General features: G+C 32.6%; 1 protein-coding gene across 1 annotated transcript in view; it reads left to right on the top strand.

The window, feature by feature from the left end:
• Positions 1-654: 654 nt before the first annotated feature.
• Positions 655-3,594, top strand: part of LOC117104947 (cyclic AMP-responsive element-binding protein 3-like protein 2) — a 24,638-nt gene continuing 21,698 nt past the window's right edge. Inside the window, exon 1 of the mRNA XM_033245903.1 lies at positions 655-1,233. Within this exon, the coding sequence (XP_033101794.1) occupies positions 1,144-1,233 (90 nt within the window). The 5' untranslated portion in view covers positions 655-1,143. The remainder of the gene's footprint in view (positions 1,234-3,594) is intronic.

The following is a 3,594-nucleotide window of genomic DNA, read 5'->3' on the forward strand; positions in this document are numbered from 1 at the left end:
TATTCTATATAGGAAGACATTTCATGTTTCCTTTACTTGTCTCATTACACCCAGGACTACAGGATAAAACTAACTAATGTAACAACAAAATCTACGACGATGATTTCCAATTAACTGCGAACTTAATAATGAAATGGGTCTATTCAGGGAACAGTGGAATTACATTACATTAATTTCACTGTTCCCTGGTCTATTTAAAACAACAAAATGTCAGCAATGACACTTTTGTCTTTGGTTCCGTCATCCATACATCCTAGATGGGGAAAATTTATCATCGGTTGCGATCATCCCATTGTAATCATATTATTATGTAACAACATTCAAGTAATTTCCTGATACAAATTCACAATGAAACAGTAAAATTCACGTAGATCTTTACATTACTACACTAACAAACTGTTCGTGTTTTTAAAAGCTGTTGTTAAATGAATTCTCATTGAAATATTTAAATTTACTTCACTGTTTTGTCGCATTATATCAGATGCAAGCAACAGCTTGTTATGTTATAAAAGACTTGGGAAGATTAACAATAGTGATGCAATACCCGACTTATAGATGTCATTCTGCTTAACGTGGAGGCATTAAGTCATACTCGTTTGTTTTGTTTCTTCAGCTATAAACTAAATACGGCTTCCCTGAGATTTTCATATGCCAGTTACTCACCAACCTGATCACAGCTGAGAAACTACTCACCATAGCAAGTTGATGTGAACTCGAATCTGATTGGCTAAGTCACTGCGACGTGGCACTTACCGGTGGATGTAAACAGTCACATTGTTAGTCTTACGCCGTCGTATATTTTCTTCAAACTCCAAATTTATGTTTCATTTCGTTCCAATATTTTCTGATTGAGTATTTAATTATTTATATACCTATTTCATGCAGTTTATTTTCATATTGGAAAATAAATCTTGAAAATTTCTGGACTACTTGTTCGTAACTGATTTAAATTGGCTTCGTAACGCGTCAGCTAGGATTTACCCTAGGATTCCCCGTTTGACCTCCAACTTCGACCGATCATTCGCTTACAGATAAGTGACAGTAGAAGACCGAACTGAAGGCAGTGTGTGGACGAACGATTCACCACCCAGAATCCGACCGATTTGGACCTGACCAAGACCCTGTGCAGACCCCCAAACTAAAATGGAGGCCCTGCTCAGCGATAGCAAGCCCATGGATATGATTGACTCAGATTTCAATTATTTGTTCGATTCTGATGTTTTTCACAATGTGGTAAGTACCGTATCTTGAACCTGATTTTAATATTGTATAAGTCGACGAGGGGGTGGAAACATATGGAAACTACAGATAAACTGTCTCACGCTACAAAATGTTGTTGGTATTTATTTGTGGATATTGGCCAATGTATCGCCTTTAATTTAAATGATTTTTAGACTTTATGTATGTTAGAAATAGACTGGGATCCTAAATTGTTAGGATTTAAAGTTAGATGTTGGTAAAATATTGTCACTTCTCTGTATGATAATTGATAGGTAGGCGTATCATCAAAAGCAAACATGTTGCTTCGCTACACAAGTCAAACCGATATTAAGCAGCTGCCCCAGATACTGGTCTATGCTTACATAGGCTATCACAGGCCCACACCTAAACAATCTTTTTGTTGACAATGTTTTGCAATTTTATAGACCCATAGTATAGCTGCATAATTACAAGGGGTGAGTGTCAACAACCATTCTGTAAAAAATTTATGAAAAATATATTGAAATATTAATATCTGATATTTTTTTGTATTATGATTGAACAATGTTTTTATTTGTATATTGCAAGTCTCATATCCTAATATATTTGTATTTATGTCACTACTTACCACGTTAAACTATTCCATAAAAAAACATTGAAATTAAATTTTAATGTTTTTTTATGGAATTACTGATAATTGTTTTACTATATTAGGTCTGTTGCACTTCAAATGCTTAAGAAGCATAAGTATATTTAATAGTACAGAAATTTTGTCAATAATTCAATAAACTACTAATAGACTTTCACAGGTTATTGCAATATATTAGAACCGTTGCCAGAATATTCATCAAATCATCCCCCAATTGGAATAAAAAGTAAAGATGAGAATTTACCTATAAAGATGTTAACAAATAATGACAATATTTATTTACCATTATTAGACAATATGTAAAACCATTGCCTAATAATGCAATAAACACGTGCTTACATTGTATGGAACTTTGAGTGCGATGGAAATTGTTTCACTTTTAAAAATCGGGGAAAGAAATTGTTAATTGTGAAATCTTTTCAAAATATTGTGCTATTGTGGAATTTCATTGAAAATATGTTCTTTAAACTTTGATAATCAACTACATGGTTTGAAATAATAGTTTATGATGGAAGTTTACGAAGGTACTTCCACGATTACTGTATTTCATTTGACCCTGTGACATTTAAGAATTGGGCGATTCCTATCTGGCCCATTTAAATTGAAATGCACTTAATGCACGGTGTTTAACTTTTAACGGACACACCCACAAGGATTCTCTATAGTTTTGGTAAGTTTACTCTGTTGTTTACCCACTCAGGGTTACTTACGGTTTTCTTGCAAGTCATTGATGCATTCAGAGGGTTTCCTATGCATTCACAATCGTCGAAAACTACGGCTGACTGGGTATTTTGTCCTCGGGTTGTGGGCGAAGTTTCTTCTTATGAATGGAACTCAACTAGCAAGACGTTAAATGTAGTTGGGAGTTTGTTCATGTATTCAAGCTAAAGGGACGCTTATTACTTCTGTATCGCTACCAGTTGCTTTGTATACTCAATTTACAGCATTCCACTAACTTATCCACTGTAAACAGCTCTTAAGTTTTATTGTCAAAATATCACATGATCCTAAGATCCAACAAGAGAATTTTTAAAATGATTTGGTTGATGCTAGTGTAATACTAGAGATTTATTGCAAGAATGCAGACTTGATATTATGATGTTTAACTGACCATATTCCAAGTGTTAACAATATCTTTGTTTCTGTAATAGGGCAATTCCATGACTTTTTTTCAGATTTAGCAAATTTTCAACTTTGAGGAATGTAAACAAGTTTTATATCAAACTAAAGCTTAAAAAATGAATTTTTAGGATTCATTGATGTAACTTTTCTTGTGTGGATGTATAAAAATATATAGGAATTTGAAATTACATAATTTTGAAAATATAAAAAATATGAAAATGTCATGTTTTTTCAAAGCCTCTAGAAACTAACAAACTGCCATTTATGCCAGTCATTTTTATTTTAAATTGGAGAACTTAACATATTTTATTAGTTTTTGTGACAAAAAGTAATATTCATTTACAACAAAATATTAAGGCGGGGCAAAAATATTTCTTAATATTTTTGTCGGTCTGTGACCCAAAAAAACAACATTTTTTAGGTTTATTAAGTCATGCAGCTTTCAACCATTGTGAAATTCATAAAACTATTGAAGCTATTAGGCTAACATTCACTGACAAGATTATTTAAATTTTTGGACTTATTTATTCATATTTTTATTACATTAATTTTAGTCGGTCTGTGACCAAATTAGTCACAGACCGACTTGTCGGTCTGTGACCAATGATATTACAATAATCTTT

The sequence above is a fragment of the Anneissia japonica genome, unplaced genomic scaffold (assembly GCF_011630105.1).
Source record: "Anneissia japonica isolate Jap-2015-1 unplaced genomic scaffold, ASM1163010v1 scaffold287834_len5846547_cov211, whole genome shotgun sequence".
NCBI lineage: Eukaryota > Metazoa > Echinodermata > Crinoidea > Comatulida > Comatulidae > Anneissia > Anneissia japonica.